Raw genomic sequence first — 23,094 nt, 5'->3', positions numbered from 1 at the left:
CGTATCAGAGAACCTTAATGTAGAAGTTTCAAGCCCCTATCTACAAAAATGTGGAATTTCGCATTTTTTGCCAGAAGACAAATCACGGATGCGTGTTGTTTTTTTTTTTTTTTTTTTTTTTTTTTTTTTTCAGGGATGATCATATCGATTCAGTGGTCCTAGGATGTCGCGAAAGGGCTCATTCTAACGGTAATTAAAAGTTCTAATGCCCTTTTTAAGTGACCAAAAAAATTGGAGGGCACCTAGGCTCCCTCCCACGCTCATTTTTCCCCAAAGTCACCGGATCAAAATTCTGAGATAGCCATTATATTCACCATAGTCGAAAAACCTAATAACTATGTCTTTGGAGACGACTTACTCCCCCGCAGTCCCCGTGGGAGGGGCTGCAAGTTACAAACTTTGACCTGTGTTTACATATAGTAATGGTTACTGGGAAGTGTACAGACGTTTTCAGGTTTTTTTTGGTTGGGAGGGGGGAGTTGAGGGGAGGGGTACGTGAGAGGATCTTTCCATGGAGGAACTTCTCATGGGGGAAGAGACTTTCAATGGAGGGGGCGCAGGATTTTCTAGCATTATTTAAAAAAAAACAATGAAAAAATAAATATGAACAGTTTTTTCTACTGAAAGTGAGGAGCAGCATTAAAACTGAAAACGAACAGATATTATAACGCATATGAGGGGTTTACCTCCTCGTAAGACCTCGCTCTTTACGCCAAAGTATTTTTAGTAACTACAACTACTTATTCTACGGCCTTTGTGATTCACGGGTCATTCTTAAGGAATTGGGACAAAATTTAAGCTTTAGTGTAAAGAGCGAGGTATCAACGAGGGGCGACCCCCCTCATATCCGCAATAAAAACATACGAATACAGAAGTTCGCTACGTAAGTTAATTCGTAAGTTACGTATATTTTTTACTTGTGAAAACTTTCGTAAAAAATTTAAAGTAAATGCCTTTTTAAGTAATCAAAAAATTGGAGGGCAACTAGGCCTCCTACCTCGCTCCTTTTTTCTCAAAATCTTCCGATTAAAAATATGAAAAAGCCATTTAGCCAAAAAAAATTAATATGCAAATTTCGTTTTAATTATTTATGTGCGGAGAGCCAAGATCAAAACATGCATTAATTCAAAAACATCCAGAAATTAAGCAAAAAAAACAAGTTTTTTTAAATGAAAGTAAGGAGCGACATTAAAACTTAAAACGAACAGAAATTACTCCGGATATGAAAGGGGCTTTTGCTCCTCAACGCCCCGCTCTTTACGCTAAAGTTTTTTACTGTTTTAAAAATTAGACTTAAGAGAAAGAGTCAAACTTTAGCGTAAAGAGCGGGGCGTTGAGGAGGAAAAGCCCCTTTCATATACGGAGTAATTTCTGTTCGTTTTAAGTTTTAATGTCGCTCCTTACTTTCATTTAAAAAAACTTGTTTTTTGTTTTGTTTAATCAAGTAAAAGATTTCAACGGCACTTATAATCGCAAGATCTTGAAGAGTAATAGCAAAACACTCTTTTTCTAATCACTTGTCAGTTATACTCCGTATATTTAGACTTTTAAAACATTTTAATCTTTATATATCATTTTCACTTTTTAAAATGAAAAACAGTCACATGTGAAGTCATTTCAAAAGAAAAAACGAAAATTTTCAGCAAAAGGATTTCAGAAAAATTGCTAGAGCTGAAAAACTGCAAACAAAAATAACTGTTTTGAGCAATCTTTTCTCTGGTCGGGTAAATTTTTCGTCGTTGTATGACAATCACGACCATAACACATTTTTATATGATATCTTGTTTCAGCATTAAGTGAATTCAATATTTTCACTCAGGGCGGAAAAACGGATATCCTCAGTGCTATCTCTACATAGCACAAAATAGCATCATAGGTTCTTTTATGGAAAAACCATGGTTTTAGAATAAAAATAGATTAGAAAATGAAAATGCAAATAACCTCGTAAAATGTTTACGAATATATTTCCATTTACAGAAAGTTAAGGAAATTAGTTTGACGCACAATACCAAACATTAAACGAGCGTATGAGCGAGCGAATATTTCACGTTTCAAAACTGCTTTGAGCAGTAGGGCCAACAACCTGTCTGGATTCGTTTCGTATTCTGTTAAAACTGATTCAAAGAAACAGTTTCAGAGCCTAAACGTTGCTATCGCAAGAATAGAGGAGCTTGAAAAAGTTATCGTTATTTCTTAAAAGATGGCATTAGCAGTGTTCCTTGCAAGAACTTTAAAATAGGTGACGCTTTCTGCACGGAATTACTGTGTAACTTTTATTTCAGTGTGTAGTTGTTCACTATAGTGTAAACAAGTTTTTTTGTATTGGTTCTTAAAATATCTAGTTTTGTGCCAAAGGATTGAGTTTGCGGTCAATTATATTGACTATCTTTTCAAAAAGGAATCTGCACCGGAAGTACACAAAATCCATGTTGACAATGCGTTGTCGGATACGACATGCAGACACAGGTTTTGACACCTCGAAAATAATCTTTTTGGACCTGAGGATACAATATGTTCTGGCACACTAGAAAAAAATCGGAGGAACTGCTTGATGAAGACAAATATCAGAGCTTGAAAAAACATTATAAGTAGATGAGTAAACAGTTTCAAAAGTTTCAAGGCGCTAAGAATGACCCAGAGGTAGGGACACAGGATACTCTCATATATTTTTTAAGCGAGGACTAATTCAAGATCCTTATAGGTCCTTACAGAAAAATATATGTACATCTTTAAAAATACCCAATTCCAGGATGCATCAATATATCACGTGGCCACGATGACGTGGCCCGCTCTAAAAACAAATGCAAAGAGTCCAAGGAAAACGGAACACTTTTAACATTAGAGGATGGTTTAGTTTATTTTTTTCTGATAAAAAAAAGAAAAGAGATTTACAAAAGAAATTTTTGAGTGATAGATATGAAAGGTAATAGAAAAGTATGGGAGTTAGAGGTGTTATTAAAGTAATAATTCAGGAGTTGTGAGAAAAAGGCAATACAAAATTTGCTGACAATCAAGAAGATATAGCTAGACGATTCAATAGTAAAACATTGACCTTATTATTAGTCCAATAAACAGAAAGGTTTAATTTTACATTTTTTTTTTGTAGTCAGGCGGACTAGGCTGGATCAAGGCTCAGGCCTCAAATGTGAAGAGAAAGGTTACGAGATAAACAGCCATGATTACTTAATATTTAAGGCTTCTAGTCAAAAATATCAGAAAAAATTACTACAATAACTATTTAACATTTTACTCTGATGGCTTTCCTTGTGACAGGCGGGATGGAACCAGAGTTCCTTTGATAAAGAGCAACTGACGTCATCCACTGAAGAGCCACAAGGCATTTGAATATCTAATTTTGTACAAAGTTTTTGACATACTACAACAAAGATGGGGCGAGAGGCCAAAAAAATTTTCATTTTGATGTCCTGGTACTTTCACTATTGTCTTATCTGATTTTGTGTGGATCATGTATAGGTCATTTGTATATATGTTTTAAAGTTTTCTCTTCTAGCTTTTACTCTTACCTTTATGCTACTGTATGTGCGGATAATAAATTTATTAATAAATGGCAAAAAACGAATTTATTAATCATTAGTCAATATTAATAATAGTAAAAAACCCTTATCTTATTAATTTTATTTATTGTTAAGTATATTTTTGCTCTGATTTAGCCATTAAATGCATCGTATTTTACTAATAAACCTTGAGGGATGCAAAAAACTCGGTTTGGATTGCTAGAAAGTTTGATATCAATAAGTTTATGTATATAACATAGACGTAGGTAGGTATAGCAAATATTGCATTATGAAAAGGAAATACCAATAACAAAAAAAATCTAAATAGTTTAAAAGAAAGGTATATAGGCAGTCAATGAAGTTCCATGTTAAAAAAGAAGAAAAACACAGGCCTGGCAATATTCACCTTGAATAAGTGTATGGACCAAGTAGGACCATAGCTTTCACCGACTTCAACTTCTTCAAATTCAAGATTTTTGAGATTAGGCTTTCCAATTATCTCTGGAATCAGGCTTCCAATCGCATGATATACTAAAAAAAAAGACGTCCATAAAAAACAGTGACATAAATAACGTGTAATACAAATCAAATTAAGATATAGTGCAAAAACTGACGGTCCTCATAACACTTTAACATCAGAAGGGGAGAGGGTTTCCCCTCACCCTTAATATGTTGCAAAGTATACCGACACAAACACTCACACACAACTTGCAGCATACCTGGAACAATACTGCCTAAAAAGAAGAAATTTGGCTTTTTAGACTTCTCTCCCTCTCTCTATCTCTAAAAAAAAAACAATAATAATAATAACTAATATTTTTTTTTTCGTGGCGTGCAAATCTATTTAGAACAAGAAGACCTTGGTGAAAAGAAGAACAAAACTTGTTTAAAACAATAAAATCTAGCAAAGTATCAATTAGAGTTACAGCGTTGTATCTAAACAAATGAAAAGGAACAATTTCATATTCTATATATTTTTTTCAGAAGCCATAGGATATTTTAATAATTTAAAAAACATTTTTCTAATAAAAAGTATTCAAAGATAATAAAGAGCGAGCTTAAAACCTAAAAGAAGCAGAGGTAAAGTCGTGCAATAAAAAAAAACCTTATAACGAACAGAAATAACTATGAATGAGTAAATAAAACCTAAAACAATAATAAATGAAAATTAGTAGTATAATAAAGTCGAAGTATAAATTAACACAAATGACCACAAATAAAAGCAGGGGTAGCACCCCTTTAGACCCTCTAAAGGCTAAAGTGTCGTTTACACTTTCCTGAAAACAAAAATAGATTTTAAACAACTGCTCTTTTATAATTATTAATTCAAAAAAGTCTTTCTGATAGAAATAAAGACCAGGGTTGAAACTTAAACTGAACAAAAATTATTGTTTTGAGACATATCCGACACATGTCTATTAACTACCTATTAAACTACCTCTATTAAAATCATGATATTTTCCGTTATTTGTAGAATTTATAAGGACTGGCGCTACACTGAAAACACAAAACAATATAAGATTTTTGTATAGTATAAATATAAAGTACTTTAGATGTCTTAGAGTAAAAAATAAAAAAAAAAATGTTTAAGGATGTTTTTAAACATCCTTGACATCCTGATGCCTTGATGAATGCCCTAGCATGGATAGGCTGAGCATAAAAAATTGGAGCTTGTTTCTGTGCTGGAAGACGGTTTGGGGTATCCACTCTTTCATAAGTTCCTTTTCCCGTCCTTTTCCTTATCCGAGACAGGAAAATCTTGCTTACGTGGCTTCCTTGTGGTATCAGGGTGGATCTTTCACGAGTTTTCCTAATTAAAACTGTGACTACTAACAGCCCTGCAGGGTTACCTTGAGGAGTCGCGCCCTTCGAGGAAATTATAGTCTAGTAAACGACACATCATTTGCATCGGATTCTTATGAATGGATTATTCTTCTGAGTTTTGTCTGTTTAGGTGTTATCTATTATCGGTTGCCTCCTCGTAGTACCAGAATATTCGTAGCCATGAATATACAATGAGTCAGAGCTATCAGGTTTGAGATAGTTTGTGCAGAATTTCGACTCTTGTTGATAATAGAAGATCATCGCCAAGTGTAGAAAACCAAGTTGTGAGGAAGATGGGACCAGAAGGGTCCTATTGTTGACTGTACCGGATGAATATATTAAAGTAATTAATGCTATGTGCGAGAATAATATTCCTGTGGTTAATGTACGAAATGACGTTAGCAGGGCCGTATCCAGGATTTTTTTCAAAAAATTGTTTAGCTTAATTTTCTCACGTTTTAACGAGTCGGACAAACATTTTGGGGGGATGGTTCAAAGCCCCTGGTTTCGTATTAAATCAGGAGTCAAGCAGGGTTGCGTTCTATCCCAACTATATTTATAATAACACAGGTGACCATTAAAACTTTAAAAAAATAATAATAATACAATCTTAGCATCATGAATTCACGAAATTTAAACCAGGACTAATTAAAAAACACGAACAAGGCAATTCATTGAGATAAAAGCAAATCGGAGCATGTTTTTGATGTAATTGTTGCTTCTTTGGCAGCTAACCTAAAAGGTCTTTTTGATAAAAGTTCATTGGTATTAAGAATTGGTTTGCAATTTAAAATTTAAAATTTTTTATAACAGATTTGTGCATAACGCGTTGAGTGAATGTTCTCCTAAATCTCTATTTAAAGAAGTATTAGTACTTAACTTTAGTTAAACTTCAATTGCTTCCCGAAGAACTTATTTAATATGCAAGTCATTGCTAATGAGGGTGCTACTTTCAAAAAGTATTGGGTGGCTAGGGGTTTCAAAAAATATGGCTGCTTAGAGCCAATCTAACTAAAAATACTATTAGAATTTAAAGCCTTTATTATATTATCCTTATAATGTTGCAGGTTTCTTGTATGGAATTCTAATGAGCAGACCGAAGATTGCCTATATCCGTTTCTTGGACATCCTTCTCAATCAAAATAAAACCCCCACTTGGCTTGATTAAAATGAAGGTTAGCAAAAAATTGGTAAGTCATCAGCATTAATAATTAATAAGATAATCAGTGGGTTTACATTAGGTCTTTCAACTGCTATATGTAATATTGATAATATTCTATTTTAACAACTATTATTTTTTGAATACCACTACTAATGAACAGCAACGATATCGCAACAAAGTAATACTCTCTATTGCAGAGAGTAAGTACTAGTACCAGTAAAAGTACTTGTACCAGTACCAGTAGTACTTTAAGCGCGCAACAACGATCCACTAACCGAGTAGAACTCTTGACTGCCACTACAGACTGTGAATTACCCATTGCTGAAAACCTTTGCAATGTAAGTAATATTCATTATTCCTTTTTCTACATACTTAGAACTTTTTCAGTAAAAAGTTTTTTATACAAACCTAAGACTTTTTCGGTAAAAGGGTGACACATATGAACAAATCACGTAAAAGATTCTTCTGTTGTTGCAGTTAATTACCTAGCTTTTTAATTCTTTTTCCAGGCTACTTCTGCCTTCATTACGTTTTTTATATAATGCTTTAAATGATCATTAAAATGTTTTCATTGCAAAACGGCGAAAGACAGATTGGGAAATAATAACGAACACGAAATTCTTTCATTTAGCCCAAATTCTCAATGTCACTAATAAGAAAGGAGTAAAGGGAAACCTCCAATTTACTGAGCCATGAAATAACTGTCAGAATTTAGGAGGCACATGCGATACCACCTTCCAGTCTCAGTTCAAAACACAGACAACAAAATAGTAAACCTGATCAAAATCACTATCACAAATAGCTAGTTAAAGTAGATAGCAGCACTTCCGGACCCCTGGAAAAACACTCATTTTTCATATATCTAAATTTTTCATTTCTTATTCTAGAAATCATTTCAGCAATCGGGCTAGGGAACCCCGCACATCTTAATCACTTTAAGATTTTACCATCAACTTCATTTTTTAAGTGATGACTACTAGATTGCCTGCTTGAACAGAACTTTCCATCCGAAAGCAGGAAGATGGTTCAAAGAAACTATAGCTTGGCTGAGCCGATTGTCCCCTTTGACAGATTATAAAAGACCACTTCCGCTCACATTGTAAGCTCTGGCTAAAGGTCGATCCATAACCGTGCTTATCGCATGCAAGAATTATAAGCAGTTTTCCAAAATGTAAAATCATATTCATTAATTCTGTCAGAAGACCATACTTTCCGTAAAAGCCGTAGAGGTTAGACCCTTATTAGTTTCTCGCAACAAATCGGTGGCATTCCAGAAAAAAACGAAAAAAGAGGAAAAAACAAAGTAAAAATTAGTTTTTACAACAAAAATCATACTTCTGCATTGTTGTCCTCAGTACATAGTCCTAGGTCATGGATGCGCGTGCCTAAAATTAAAGATCGGTGTAAAAGGTATGTGACTAGACGATGCGGATTGTATTTTGTCAGAGACATGCTAAAAGAATAAATGTTGCAAAATAAGTTCTCAGATCTCGTGGAAGTATTAGAGCTAAAAGGGATGGAAAAAGGAAAGTTTTTTTTTCCTTTTTGATACTTAATTTAAATTAGAACTAGATCTACGTTGCAGAAGCAACGTGAGGTGCTACAGCAACCTTTTTTCGGCTTCGCCGAGTAAAGTGTTGCGAGTGCAACACTTTGGTTTTGTTTCCTCTTTTCAATTAAACGCTGAAGTTGTTAATCAGTAAGGATCTTAAAATAAATACTATGTACACCAACTCGCAAAAGTTGCAAACCCCTCATCACTGAAGATGATTGTAGCCTAACAGCCGGTTATTACTTGCAAGTCCTCTACATGTCTTACCACTGGAACCAAAATGGTCTTACCATCAAATACACCGGAAACAAATAATAGGTACACCAACTACCAAAAGTTGCGAGCCCATCCATGCCGAAGATGATTATGAGCTAACAGCCGCCTGTTGCTTAAAACCCCCTAACTTAAATGTCTCACAATTGATATAGGCCTATTTTTGGTTTCAGTATGTACCTTACTACTGAATTTGTCAACTCCTTTAAACTTTCAAACTGGTAAATTTCATGAAGGAATTTTTCGGAAAAAAATCTATCTGTCTTAGTTCAAAAGTTGACTTTTTTGCCGTAGGCCAAGTTTCTAACGTCATCACTTAGAAAGGAGCAAAGGATAAACTCTAATTTCTTTAGCAATGAGAGAACTTTTAAAGTTTAAGAGGCACATCTGATACCATTTCTCTATCGCAATCCCAAGTGCAAAAAAACGAATGATAAACTCAACTGAAATCAGGAACAGAAATGGGTAGAAACAATAGATTTTTGGTCCCAGGCAAGAGTTCTGCGAAGCTTTCCAAAATGCAAAGTCATATTCATCAATCCGGCCTAAGGTCCACACTTTTGGTAAAAACCGCTGAGGTTAGACCCTTACCACTTTCTAGGAATAAGCGAAATCAGGGTGCTAGGGAAAAAACGATAAAACCAAAGTATTGCTCTCACAACACAAAAATAAGGCATTTAGTAAAGATAGTTAACGCCTAATTAAGAGAGTACTACTTAATAGATGCTTAATTTGAAAAAAAGATTGAATCCTTGATGAACAAATATGTTTTTTTCTCTTCGGTACAAAATTACTACTTAATAGATGCTTAATTTGAAAAAAAAGATTGAATCCTTGATGAATAAATATGTTTTTTGTCTTCGGTACAAAATTTGATACCTACTTCTGACATTTTCTGGACTTTGGGCAATAATGTTTATAGATCCAAACATGTTTTGGTAGTTTATTTTGATTTTTAATTGATAATGAATGGGCTTTTATCAAAAACTGATGAACAGATAATACAATAGAAGAAAGATAGAAAAATTATTTACTTATTGGTAAAAACAACTTCCATTTACTATCTTCAACAGCACTGAAAGTCTCATTCTTAACATGCTATTTTAAGCCCAGAATAACAGCATCTACTTGGAGACTACGTTTTCTAGGCATGCATACAGAAAAGCGTTTGACATACGGACTCCATGCTACGACATTCATATCTAGACTCTGGTAAGTAGGGGCTTCTAGCTTTCATACCTGCGGACAGATTGAGAGAGAAATTTCACTTCCAAAAGTTTTCCAAGGGATATCCATTCCAGCAAAATTGAGGAACAAATGGAGCCTAAAATATGACCTTCTTAAATACACAATTACTATGTGTTCCTGTTTCATTGCGTATGTTCCTATCTTACTTTATTTCCTAATCATCCCATGGTTAAAATTTTCCAGTAATTTTGTAAATTTTAGTTGGTTTTCCATGGAATTCGAGCACTCTTCTTTTCCTCTTTTTTATCGAGGTTATCTCTTCTTATATAAAGTTATTATAAATAAAAATTTTTGTATCTATTTATTATAATGTTTATAATGTATATAAATCTTCAGATATTCACATTTCTATTTTACATTCTGAAAAGATCTACGTAGTCTATCTGAATCGTTGAAATTAGCGTTTCTTTTCCTTCTTCATTTTCTTACTTTTTTTCAAGTATTTTGTATTTTTCAAGGTTCTTTAATATAAATGAAAATAATTTACAACATTTTTCCACTGGCAGGGAACAGAGTTCGTATACCAGCAGAAAAAAAAACAAACAAAAACCAATGCGCCTTAATAAAAAAAAATAAAAAAAAAATAATCTTGCCTTAACTACCTTAAAAAGAAATAACATTAATATACCACTCCGAGCTACCGTCAACACACGTCCATTTGAGACAATATTTATCTGAACAATATCAATTATCGAGCAACAGCGGGCAGGGAGTGCAGAAAGATCTAATCCAATCTTTAACAAAGTAATAATAATAATAAATAAAAAACACCTTCCTTCACAAAAAAATAAATTCTTAATTTTTGGATAATTGTATGAGCAATTTTCAGAGCCAAGATCTAATGGCAGAAAGTTACGTTACATCTATAGATGTAACAAACCACGAACAAATCAAAGAAACCAAATACCGCACTGTGAATCTTTATCTCTCGAATTTTGGCACAGGGAGAAGATCAAGCTAGAGTAGAAATGGATGTTTGGGGCATAAAAGAACACAGGTTCATTCATAAGAACACATAACAGAGGTTCATTCATATCTCGGAAGAGCTCAACAGTCGAACTTAACTTCCAACGAAAATATCGAAGATTGAATTGAGTGGACTAAGACTCACCGGGAGAAAATCCACAATTGTATATCCCAATTCTGTCGTCAATTTATTAAGCAAAAGGGAAGGTAGGTAGGTAGGTAGGTAATTTTATTCAAAAAACAATACAATAAACTTTCATTCATCAGCTGAAAAAAAATAGGCCGCAATGGCCATATTAAAAAGGAGACCATAGAAATGACTTAAGGATACAAGCAGCCTTATTCTGAATCTTTTGAAGTGGAACAAGGTTAGATTGAAAAGTATTTAGGCAAAACAAACCTGCATAATCAAAATGAGACTGTACTAAAGTAAGATAAAGTGACTTAAGTTTAGAGTAAGGAATTAGATTTTTCAACTTGTTCATAACGCCAATACCACGTGGTGTTTTCGCACGGGAAACACTGATGTGATCCTTCCATGAAAGATTTTCGTCGATAACTACAACAAGATGAAAAATACTCCTCACTCTTTCAACAGACGATAAACCGTCTTCTAGCATGAAACAAAACTTAACTAGTTCTAGATACCTACACCCAACACCATAATAAATGATAAACTTAGTTGTTGCTTTTTATGGCACTTGCTATTAACCAAGTGACATATAGCAATCGCCAATTCTCTCGGTCTGTCTGTCGGTCCCGGTTTTGCTACTTTAGGCACTTCCAGGTAAGCTAGGACGATGAAATTTGGCAAGCGTATCAGGGACCGAACCAGATTAAATTAGAAATAGTCGTTTTCCTGATTTGATCATCTGGGGGCGGAGTGGGGGGCCGGTTAATTCGGAAAAAAAAGAAAAAATGAAGTATTTTTAACTTATGAGCGGGTGATTGGATCTTAATGAAATTTGATGTTTGGAATGATATTGTGTCTCAGAGCTCTTATTTTAAATCCCGACCGGGTCTGATGAAATTGAGGGGAGTTGGAGGGGGGGAAACCTAAAATCTTGGAAAACACTTAGAGTGGAGGGATCGGGATGAAACTTGATGGGAAAAATAACCGCAAGTCCCAGATACATGATTGACATAATCGGAACTGATTCGCTCTCTTTGGGGTAGTTGGGGGGGGGGGGAGTAATTCTTAAAAATTAGAAAAAATGAGGTATTTTCAACTTACGAACGGGTGATCGGATCTCAATGAAATTTGATGTTTGGAAGGATATCGTGTCTTAGAGCTCTTATTTTAAATCCTGACCGGATCTGGTGATGGGGGCGGGGAGTTGGGAGGGGGAAACCTAAAACTTGGAAAACAATTAGAGTGGAGGGATCGGGATGAAACATGGTGGGAAAAATAAACACAAGTCCTAGGTAGATGATTGACATAAAAGGAACGGATCCGCTCTCTTTGGGGTGGTTGGGGGGGGGGGGGGGTATTTCTGAAAAATTAAAAAAAAAGAGGTATTTTTAACTTACGAACGGGTGATCGGATCTCAATGAAATTTGATATTTAGAAGGATATCGTGGCTCAGAGCTCTTATTTTAAACCTGACCGGATCTCGTGACATGGGGCGGGGAGTTGGGAGGGGAAAACCTAAAACTTGCAAAACACTTAGAGTGGAGGGATCGGGATGAAACTTGGTGGGAAAAAAACACGAGTCCTAGATACTTGATTGACATAGCCAGAACGGATCCACTCTCTTTGGGGTAGTTGGGGGGGGGGGTTAATTTCGAAAAATTAGAAAAAATGAGGTATTTTTAACTTACAAACGGGTTATTGGATCTCCATGAAATTTGATATTTAGAAGGATATCGTGTCTCAAAGCTCTTATTTTATATCCTGGCCGGATCTGGTGACATTGGGGGAAGTTTGGGGTGGGGAAACCTAAAATGATGGAAAACGCTTAGATTGGAGGGATTGGGATGAAACTTGGTTGGAAAAATAAGCAGAAGTCTTGCATACGTGATTTACATAATTGGAACGAATCCGCTCAATTGCGGGGGGGGGATTATGAAAAATAAGAAAAAATGACGCATTTTTAACTTACGAAGGAGTGATCGGATCTTCATGAAACTTCATATTTAGAAGGACCTCGTAACTCCGATATCTTATTTTAAATCTCAACCAGATCAAGCGTAATTGGGGGGGGGGGGGGGTAGTTGGGGGGACCTGAAATCTTAGAAAAAAATTAAAGCGGTGAGATCAGGATGAAACTGGATGGGAAGAACAGAAACATATCTAAGATACGTGACTGACATAACTGGACCGGATCTGCTCTCTTTGGTGGAATTGGGGGGGGGGTTAATTTTGAAAATTGAGGTATTTGTAACTTACGAAAGGGTGACCAGATCTTAATGAAATTTGATATTTAGAAGGATCTTGTGCTTTAAAGTTCTAATTTCAAATTCCGAACAGATCCTGTGACATTCGGGGGAGTTGGAGGGGGAAACCGGAATTCTTGGAAAACATGAAAATTGGGGTATTTATATCTTACGAATAGATGATCGGAACGTAATGAAATTTGATCTTTAGAAGGAATTCATGTCTCAGAGCTCTTATGTCAAATCCGACCAGATCTTTTGACATTGGGGAGAGTTGGAGAGGGATATCTTGGAAAAACACTTGGAGTGGAGGAATCGGGATGAAGCTTGATGGATAGAATAAACAAATGTCCTTAATACGTGATTGACAGATTCGTACTGGATTCGCTCTCTTTGGGGGAGTTGGGGGGAGGGGTTCAGTGATTTGGCGAGTTCGGTGCTTCTGGACGTGCTAGGGCGATGAAAATTGGTAGGCGTTTCAGGGAGCTGTACAATTTGACTTGATAAAGTCGTTTTCCCAGATTCGACCATCTGGGGGGCAAAAGGGAGAGGAAAAATTAGAAAAAATTAGGTATTTATAACTTACGAGTGGGTGATCGGATCTTAATGAATTTTGATATTTAGAAGGACTTTGTGACTCAGAGCTCTTACTTTAAATCTTGACCGGCATTAAGCCTCTTATTTTCCTTTTTAAATCAATCTATTGATTCATAGAATTTTGTTAGAGCTCATACCATATGATCTCTTGGCTCTTAGCTCTTCTCGCCTCGTCACAAGTGCCATATGAGCTCTAAGCTCTTGTTTTATTAAGCACAAGTTTGTTCTCATCAACCCATCTTGAAATTAAATAAAAAAAAAACAAGTTTTTTTAGCTGAAAGTAAGGAGCGACATTAAAACTTAAAACGAATAGAAATTACTTCGTATATGAAAGGGGCTGCTTCCTCATCAATGCCCCGCTCTTTACGCTAAAGTTTGACTCTTTCTCTCAACTCTGCTTTTTAAAACAGTAAAAAACTATGAATCTGACACTGAATCTGATGGTGTGATTAGTGATTTTAGTGATTTGATTAGTGAGTCTGATGGTGTGATTTTATGGGGTGTATCCCCCTATTTTCTAAAATAAGGCAAATTTTCTCAGGCTCGTAACTTTTGATGGGTAAGACTAGACTTGATAAAACTTGAAAAATCAGCATTAAAATGCAATTCTTTTGATGTAGCTATTGGTATCAAAACTCCATTTTTTAGAGTTTTGGTTACTATTGAGCCGGGTCGCTCCTTACTACAGTTCGTTACCACGAACTGTTTGATACGACGGTATGCGTGGGAAATTCACTTGAAGGTCATTTAAATATTTACCACACACAGAAGCAGCTGTGGCGTCAGCAAACTGTGTATCTGGAGAAGACAAGCTGTAGCATAACACACATCATTAATATAAAGAAGAAAGAAGACAGCCCATAATTGAAGACCAACCAATGCCGATAGTGGAAGGAAAGAAGAAGCAAAAACATTAACTAAAGTTACTTCTGTTTTCTCAGAAAAATACGATTTCACTAAATCAAATGCTTTCCCACGAATGCCCGAATTATTAAACTTAGAAAATAAAATCGAATGAGAAATTGAATCGAACACTTTTTGAATGTCCAGGAACAGGCTTGCGGGAATTTCTCTTTTATCGAGACAACCACTCACAAGTTGATTAATAATGACCATAGAATGATCATGGAAACCAAATTGAAGCTTCGAAAAATATTCTGATTTTTTCTGATTTGATCAAGAAAATATATGCATCCAATTATATAACACTTTTTTCTACAATCTTAGAAAACACAGACAAGATTGAAATTGGGCGGTAAATAGACGGAATACATAACACCCTACAATCTTAGCAGACAAGATCGAAATTGGGCGGTAATTAGTATGGTCACCCTTCTATGTAAAGTAATAACTTTCGAACCCTTAAAAGAAGAAGGAAAACTCCAGGTTAAAAAATTAAATTTATTTTATATGCAAATACATGCGGAAAACCAGGCAGAACGACCTTGACAAGGATACAAAAAGAACCATATAGCGCTATAAAGTCATCATGTTTTATAAGTGTAACGATGTTCATCACCTCAGATTCCGTGACTGGAGACAGTAAAATCGATTTATTTTAAACAGGTGGCAGGACCTTACAGTGGGAATTAGATCGGTGATTTTGAATTTGCTGTTTTTACCGATACTAACAAAATACTGATTCAAATCATCCACAACTTCTTTTTCATCATGTACCATAATCCCGTCTGGGCCAATCATTTCACTCAGTGGTGAGGACTTATTAATTAAACTCCCTTTTTTGGCTACCTTGTGATTGCAAAAACTGAAACAAAAACACCACTATTTTGTATTCCGAGACAATTTTGATGCTATGTTTTGTATTTACTAAATTTAATTTACTCTCCTGATCTGGCCCTAAAACCTAATTTTTTAAATAGTGAATTTTTCACCAGTTTTGACTTCAAAATTCCAGACAAAATTCACGGCTTAGAAAGCTTATCATACTTTTACAATTACGAGACACGAACGTGCATTCTTCAATTAAAAGCTTTTGGAATTTTTAGAGGAGAATCACTGTAGACTCTTCGGCGCACTTCAATCAAACAGTTCGTGGTAACGAACTGTAGTAAGGAGTGATCCGGCTCAATAGTAACCAAAACTCTAGAAAACGGAAAGTTGATACCAATAGTTACATCAAAAGAATTGTATTTTAATACTGATTTTAGATATATAAGTTTCATCAAGTTTAGTCTTACCCACCAAAAGTTACGAGCCTGAGAAAATTGGCCTTATTTTAGAAAATAGGGGAAAACACCCCTAAAAGTCATAGAATCCTAACGAAAAATCACACTATCAGATTCAGCGTACCAGAGAACCCTACTGTAGAAGTTTCAAGCTCCTATCTACAAATATATGGAATTTTGCATTTTTTGCCATAAGACTGATGCGTGTTTATTTGTTTTTTGCTTTTTTTTTTCCAAGGGTTGATCGTATCGACCCAGTTGTTCTAGATGGTTGCGAGAGGACTCATTATAACGGAAATGAAAAGTTATAATGCCCTTTATAAGTGACAAAAAAAAATTGGAGGGCACCTAGGCCCCCTCCCACGCTAATTTTTTCCCAAAGTTACCGGATCAAAATTCTGGGATAGCCATTTTATTCAGCATAGTCTAAAAACCTTGTAACTATGTCCTTGGGGACGACTTACTCCCCCATAGTCCCCGTGGGAGGGGCTAAAAGTTACAAACTTTGACCGGTGCTTATATATAGTAATGGTTATTGGGAAGTGTACAGACGTTTTCAGGGGGATTTTTTGGTTGGGGGAGGGATTGAGAAAAGGGGATTGTGTGGGGGGAACTTTCCATGGAAGGATATTTCATGGGACAAGAAAATTCCCATGAAGTGGGCGCAGTATTTTCTAGCATTATTTAAAAAAAAAAATGGGAAGAAGTTTTTTCAATTGAAAGTAAGGAGCAACATCTATTTATTCTACGGCCTTTATGATCAGGGGTCATTCTTAAGGAATTGGGACAAAATCTAAGCTTTAGTGTAAAGAGCGAGGTACTGACGAGGGGGCGAACCACCTCATATACGTAATAAAAACATACGAATATAGAAGTTTGTTTCGTCGGCTAATTCGTACGTTACGTACATATTTTACTAATAAAAACGTTCGTAAAAAATTAAAAGTTCTAGTTGCCTTTTTAAGTAACCAAAATATTGGAGGGCAACTAGGCCTCCTCCCACGCTCCTTTTTTCTCAAAATCATTCGATCAAAACTATGAGCAAACCGCGGAGGGCCAAAATCAAAACATGCATTAATTCAAAAACGTTCAGAAATTAAATAAAAAACAGGTTTTTTTAACGGAAAGTAAGGAGCGACATTAAAACTTAAAACGAACAGAAATTACTCCGTTTATGAAAGGGGCTGTTCCCTCCTCAACGCCAAGCTATTTACGCTAAAGTTTTTTTTTACTGTTTTAAAAAGTAGATTTGAGAGGAAGAGTCAAACTTTAGCGTAAAGAGCGGGGTGTTGAGGAGGGAACAGCCCCTTTCATATACGGAGTGATTTCTGTTCGTTTTAAGTTGTAATATCGCTCCTTATTTTTAGTTTTAAAAAAACTGTTTTTTTTACTTAATTCAAGAATAAAATTTCAATCGATTCAAGACAACTTAATTTTAAAATTAGAAATGTTAACTTTGTTAAAATTCCTGTTTCTAATATTCACAACGTTGCTAGGGCGATAATTTAAGCATAGATCAAATACTACAGTACATTGATCAAACTGATCCTTTGGAATAACTCGTGTTTTGGAAAGATTAATTGACGTAAAGATATTAGCTAATGACGTTGCAGTTTGCTCCGTTATTCTTATACGAATTCCACATGACGGAACATACATTTTCTCAAAATTTAATCGTAAAAAAACCAAGCAACTTTTCAAGAGGGTATTGATTTCGCACCTCATATGTATTTTAATTACAAGACAGGATATCAAAAGTTAAAATCCCCCATAATCACGACCTAATCACTCTTTTCATCAATATTCTTTAAGAAATGTTCATATATATAAGAAAATTCAGGGACTGATGCAAAATATGAGCGGTATACTAAAGAACAAAGATTTTTTTTTTTACCATAATCTCGATCGACAGATTTTCGAAACATTCCCTTATTAAACTAGACAACTCATTCTTAATTATCTATGGAATCCCATTCTAAACGAAAAAAATGCTAGCCCTCCACCTGATCATGCTATTCTAACTCTGTAAGTAAAACAACAACCATAACACTTTACAAAGCTTTCACTACCATTCATAAGAAAAGTTTTCCATTGACCTAAAATTACTATTTTGTCATCTTCAAAAGCAAAGTAATAAAATCCATTCTGCTAAGTAAACCTCAGCAATTAGAGAAAGCTATACTCAGAGATCTGCCATAAATTCTTCCACACTTGCCTACAGATGAATATTGACTAAAAGGGAAGCTAGATAAACATTCATCATATACTTCTTTTAATGGGGCATTACACGGAGAGGAGGGCATTACGCGGAGACGGCAGTTCATCGGACGATTATACTTTGTTTCAAAAAGCAATTGCAATGAAGATAAATAGATAGATAGACTTTTTTTTAACATTTCACAAAAATATAATACGAATTAGATACCTCACTGAATTATTTTTCTTATAAACCACCTTATCCGTATTCCTTGTAAGATAGGAATGATAATCAATATTAGAAGAAAATCAATCCAAAAAATAGACAGGTGCAATTTGATTCAAACATATGGTATGCCGGTTTTAATAGCTGGTGGTTATGTAAATGACCAACATTCAAAATTCTAAAATATCAATATCGATTAAGAGTATCACTAAAATTGGCACAATCTCCCAAGAGATAAACCACTTTAGTCTGAATTGTGTGTATTCTTTTGAATTTAGTATAAGTTACCGACCCAAAGGAAATTTCGAAATGCAAAACATGGAGGATAATCGTACCATAAATGTTCTTTAACACAGACAAAGCGAAAAACTACGAAAACGTCAAATTGTGACAAAGATGTGACAACATCAAAGATATGACAAACACCAAATTGTGACAACGTAAAACTTAGGGAATTAGCCTTTCTACATTAAAACATGAATCAAAAACCATACGCATGGTAATAAGTAGCACGTTACAGCTTTAAAAAAATCTAAAATTTAGGTCATATGCCCAGGCAGATTTCAAAATCAATTTTTTTATTGAATTTTTAAGTTCCTGCAGTTTACAGAGCTCAACAACCATTTCGTATCCAGATCCTCCTTCATCAATGAAGCTTTCACTCACATGCATCGCCCGACTGAGCAATATCATTTTCAATAGAAGTCCCAAGATTTGAGAAATAACTACTAAATATGTTTATAAAATATATTTGTATATTTATAAAAATATATTTTATAGAAATATATTTATATATTTTTAAATATGTTTATAAAAATATACTAAACTCATCAACAATATGGGTTGCTTCATCCCCTTTTTTCTCATTCCCTAATCTCATATCAATTTTACAATTTTTACTTTCACCCTTCAGTACTTCATCAATAATTTTGCTGGTGCCAGAACTTTTCAGAATAATATTGACGAACAGAGGATCTTCATAGAGAATTCATTGTGCTCCTCGACCACTTGAAATTCCCAGGTTTTCTTGCGTATTAAGTTCCAGACACTAAAAATTAACCTTGTTTCTTTTCTCAATACTTTCTATTATTGCAGCATTGACCCATGGTTTTCTAGGCTCGTTCTTCCTTTTCTTCGGGATTTTTAGCGGGCAATAAGAATCATAAAATACTAAAAAGATGTTTAAAACTTATCAAAGGCGGCCACAACATCTTCCTTTTCTTCTAAAACCACATCAATTATAAATGGTTTCTTGACATTTTCTCAAATCTGCCGGCTCAAGATCCCTTGTTTTCATTTTTCCTCGGCTTTCAGACTTCTCTTTATTCAAAGACTTAACTGAATAAATTATAGTGACACAATCACGTCAGATCCCAGCACAATCACATGTTCACAAGAGCATTTACAAACCCAACTTCCAGGTACAAAAATATTATCATTTAAGGTTGCAAAATGATCAGTTATTCTAGTTTAAATTCCAACTCAAGGAAAATTGTCCATAGGTTTAGTCCAAACCTAGACAAAACCATCAAATTTAACATCAACGAGGCGTACTAAGTTAAAACTAAAATCACCCGCATAAATACGATTGAAATTATTCGCCCTTATTCGTGACGCTCAAAACGCTCCAGAACTCCTGAGGAACAGCATTAGAATGCCAGGCGAAGAAAATTAAGAATAAAGAAATAAGTTTTTTCAAAGAAGTATAGTTCCACAAAAGCTAAAATTTGATTTAAAGAGTCGTGTTTCATAGAGACATATCTAGAAAGTAATTTTTGGGGTACATGCTCCCCCAAAAGATCGGAAGTTGCGCTAATTACAAGGGTGGAGGGGCGAAAAATACCAACGGAGGAGCCTAAGCTTCACTGGTGCCTCTTATAAACATTAATAGTGTATTCTTCATTGTCATGATATCATCTCATTTTGACATGGTTAGTTTCTTTAAATTGTTTTATCCACACAAAAGTATATATATATATATATGTATATATATATATATATATATATATATATATATATATATATATATATATATATATATGTATATATATATATATATATGTATATATATATATATATATATATATATATATATATATATATATATATATATATATATATATATATATATATGTATATGTGTATATATATATATATATATGTATATATATATATATATATATATATATATATATATATATATATATATATATATATATATATATATAAATATATATATATATATATATATATATATATATATATATATATATATATATATATATATATATATATATTCATTTTTTTCCAAAGGACTACAAATGGCAAATATTAAAAAATCTACTAATATGTCTACTATGTCCCCAATTTTGTGTGTTTTTTTAACAACTGCCAGTCTACATGTGCTAAGAGCTTTTCTTACAATAACAATTTATAATCTGATGAATTTTCTAATGCCCTGTACAAAAGATGGGGTATTTATGCATGGCCGAGTCATTAGTGTCACAAGAAAATCAAAGAACTGTTCTAAAACTCAAAATAATAAACAAAAGAAATACAGCCTTAACATATTCTCCTGGAATTTAGATATCAGACTCTACTAAATACAAACTTTTTGCTTGAACCTATGCCTTTAAGAGGCTCTTTGACTAATATAAAGCAGAAACACAATGTGAAACAATAGATGAACATGATTGTAGAATATTAATTAAAATTAATTAAATTAATTAATATTAATTAAAATTAAAACAACACGAAGCAACAAAATTTGTTTGTTTTACTGTTGGTAGAAAACTGGAAACTAGCAAAGATACCAAAGGAAATTTGACTTTTCTCAAGAAAGATAACTTAAAAAGAACTCTGTGTAAAAAAAAAACAAGCAGTGACCGTAGTAACCTTATTTGATCTCTATGATAATTAACAGTATGAAAACTTAGAATGCTAAAGGACAATCTAATTTTCTTGCCACTACAGTCAATTGCTAAATAGATTAGATCCACTCTACGGATTGCCAAAAATGGAGGGGAGATTGATTAACAAATATAAAGGGTTAGATGAAATCGGGTAGTCGCCATTGGTACACATATGCGTTATTAATATAAGATCAGACTATTGAAAGAAGATACGAGGATTTCTTCTACATGAAGAGGTAGAAAGAAAGAACTATTTCCCTGCCACCATGTTTGGCAAGGAGCCCTTAGACCGATATTGAAGGAAGAATTCCCCCACGTGCTAGCAGGTATGCTAGTTATACAGCTTTCATAAGAGCAGCTTTATACTACAAATCAATCAATAATACAAGAAACTACAAACTAAAAGACTCGGCCACCTTCTACATACATTTTATGTCTCCTCTTGGTTCCTTTTCATAAATACGAGAAAAAATATTCACATCAGCAAAATACTTGTTTGAAAGAGACTTCTCAATTCTTTCTAAAGTTGTTCTTTTATTCTTGATTCTGCTAGCCATTGCTTGAAGTAGCCTAGAATTAAAAAGCACCTTTTATTTGAAAAAAAGTATTAACATGACAAAAAAATCCCGTCAAACTAGCTGGTAAATAAGTATGTAGATGTAAGGTATTGTTCCCTTACTACTTGTTTTCGTTCTTTCCCCCTCCCCTATAAAAGCTATTATTAATGAAGAAAACATTTACGAAGTGGAAAATGAAATATTTCAGCTCTGCCCACTTTTGGAATTCTTGTTATCTCTAAACCGTGGTCAAATTTATCACGTTTTTGTTTCACAATCTGATATACTTTATGCCTTTTTTCAGTTTTTTTCTTATGAAGTAGGATTGGGATTAATGTGAAAAGATATATGAATCTTTTTCCAATTGCTTTTTTCTTTGGTTGCTCTAGAATCTTGTATTTTGCAATAAAAAAAAAACAGCATCCAAAAAAAGTAACTTGCTCCATTTATCCTACCCTATTAAGTATATCACAAGTTGCGACACGGCCATCTCTATAAGTATATTAATATATGCATACAAATGTAAACCTCAACATTGAATTGTTATTTACTAGATACCAAAATTACTAATGTGGAAAAAAGTTCAAACGATGCTAAGTGTTGTCTGAAAAATCAGTAAGGGAGTCTATTTATACTAAGACAAGCTGTTGGGGTGGCGCTTCGCGCCACCTCAAAACCTAGTTGGTGGGGGCACTTCAAGCCCCCCCCAAGCCCTTCGCACGCGTAAGTCGTTACGCGCCATATTAGTTACGCACCATTGTAGTTGTGTCCCTGTGTCCCACCTGTGAATATAGATAGATATATATATATATATTTTTAACTCCGTAAAACTTGCGAATATACAACATTCTTGGCTGTCCCATTGTCTGTGCATATAAATAGATTGTCAGGTTTACCGACTCTTGAACATGCAACATATAATTGTCCATGGGAAAAACAACCTGTATTCAGATCTATACCTCATTATTTAATGATTGCCCTTGAGCTTTGTTGATGGTGATTGCTAATCGAACATTCCCTGATTAAAATTTTTAGATACTCACTTTTTTCAGCATAATTGAGAAGTCCTATAACTATGCCTCTGGGAATGAAATAATCCCCTGTAGCCATTAGGGAATGGGCATTAAGTTATACAATTTGCCTATTGTTTACATATAGCATTTGTGTTTGGGAAAGGGGTATGCCAAAAGAGAATTATGTGAATGTATGTCAAAATGGCGTATCTCAGGAATGGCTTAGGGGATTTCGGAACTTTCAGGGCATGATGAGGGGAAAGTTCAATTGACAAAAGGGCAATGCGTGCATACTTCTGCTATTACTACAGCTAAACTTGTTTTACAGCTTTCAACTACAACTACTAAGGCTAAAAGTCTTAAGGTGAAAATTTTAGTGATGTTGAGGGGTAGGTTTAGTTAAATCAAAAGACAGCACGTGCATGCAGGTTGTCAAAAGGAAATATCAGCAATGCCTTAGAAACAATTTAGAGCATTAAGGTGAAACTCA

At 34.3% G+C, this 23,094-nt stretch overlaps 1 protein-coding gene across 2 annotated transcripts in view; it reads right to left on the bottom strand.

Annotated features, from left to right (window-relative positions):
- Positions 1–23,094, bottom strand: part of LOC136039366 (alpha-mannosidase 2C1-like) — a 158,329-nt gene that overhangs the window by 128,069 nt on the left and 7,166 nt on the right. For both annotated transcript variants that reach the window (XM_065723034.1, XM_065723035.1), the window contains exons 2-3: positions 21,462–21,604; positions 3,922–4,046 (exon numbers count right to left, since the gene is read on the bottom strand). In XM_065723034.1, the coding sequence (XP_065579106.1) occupies positions 3,922–4,046; positions 21,462–21,591 (255 nt within the window). In that variant the 5' untranslated portion in view covers positions 21,592–21,604. The remainder of the gene's footprint in view (positions 1–3,921; positions 4,047–21,461; positions 21,605–23,094) is intronic.

This window comes from Artemia franciscana, chromosome 19 (genome assembly GCF_032884065.1).
Source record: "Artemia franciscana chromosome 19, ASM3288406v1, whole genome shotgun sequence".
In the NCBI taxonomy this organism is placed as follows: domain Eukaryota; kingdom Metazoa; phylum Arthropoda; class Branchiopoda; order Anostraca; family Artemiidae; genus Artemia; species Artemia franciscana.
This window is presented reverse-complemented; position numbering and strand designations above follow the sequence as displayed.